The sequence below is a fragment of the Etheostoma spectabile genome, unplaced genomic scaffold (assembly GCF_008692095.1).
Source record: "Etheostoma spectabile isolate EspeVRDwgs_2016 unplaced genomic scaffold, UIUC_Espe_1.0 scaffold352, whole genome shotgun sequence".
Classification (NCBI taxonomy): domain Eukaryota; kingdom Metazoa; phylum Chordata; class Actinopteri; order Perciformes; family Percidae; genus Etheostoma; species Etheostoma spectabile.
In genome coordinates, this window is record NW_022605591.1 from 1,474,519 (window position 1) to 1,475,223 (window position 705).

General features: G+C 34.5%; 1 protein-coding gene and 1 long non-coding RNA gene across 3 annotated transcripts in view; one reads left to right on the forward strand and one right to left on the reverse strand.

The window, feature by feature from the left end:
- LOC116686330 (N-acyl-aromatic-L-amino acid amidohydrolase (carboxylate-forming) B) overlaps positions 1-705 on the forward strand; it is a 4,908-nt gene that overhangs the window by 1,546 nt on the left and 2,657 nt on the right. For both annotated transcript variants that reach the window (XM_032511317.1, XM_032511316.1), the window contains exons 5-6: positions 91-198; positions 311-423. In XM_032511317.1, coding sequence (XP_032367208.1) covers positions 91-198; positions 311-423 — 221 coding nt within the window. The remainder of the gene's footprint in view (positions 1-90; positions 199-310; positions 424-705) is intronic.
- The window catches only part of LOC116686333 (uncharacterized), a 19,450-nt gene that overhangs the window by 298 nt on the left and 18,447 nt on the right, over positions 1-705 (reverse strand). The gene's annotated exons all lie outside the window — the stretch shown is intronic.

The window sequence follows — 705 nt, forward strand, 5'->3', positions numbered from 1 at the left end:
TTTTTTTTTTTACCATAATACTTGTTTATCAAAAGCATTTGAATGCTGGCTAATCAATCATATTTATCATCTAAAATCTGTTTCCTGCAGCAATGGAGATCGGCCCACAGCCCCACGGTGTGGTGAGGTCAAACATCTATACGACAATGGAAGTTGGTGTGCAGCACATGCTTGATTGGGTCCGTATCTTCAACTCAGGTGCAACTAAAATCAGAATACCAATGGAGTTTATTTGTCTCCAAAATGTCCCAAATCTGTGCATCTTTTAAGTCCTTCTTGGTCTTGTTTTAAAACTTTCTTTCATTTACAGGTACTATTTTTGAAGGAGGATGTGTGGATGTGTTCACTTTGATTAAACATATTGACTTCCCAAGAGACAGCGAGACTCGAAACATCACAGCAGCCATTCATCCTCAAGTCCAGGTATATTCTTAAACCTATATGTGGCATCGAGCTTTTATAACAGAAGTTGCCCTCAAGATTTAAATGCTACTAATCTGGATTGAGCTGAATTTAAATAAACCAGGGAGCAATAAACTAACAAGCCAAAAATATAAAAAAATAAATTACTTTACATACAGGGCAGCTAAAGACATGAACAAAAAAGAAACAAAAAGTAATAGTAGAATAATAGAAAAATAACAGTGTCTGTTCAATTCTGAATTGAATTGAATTGAATTGAATTGAATTGAATTGAATTGAATT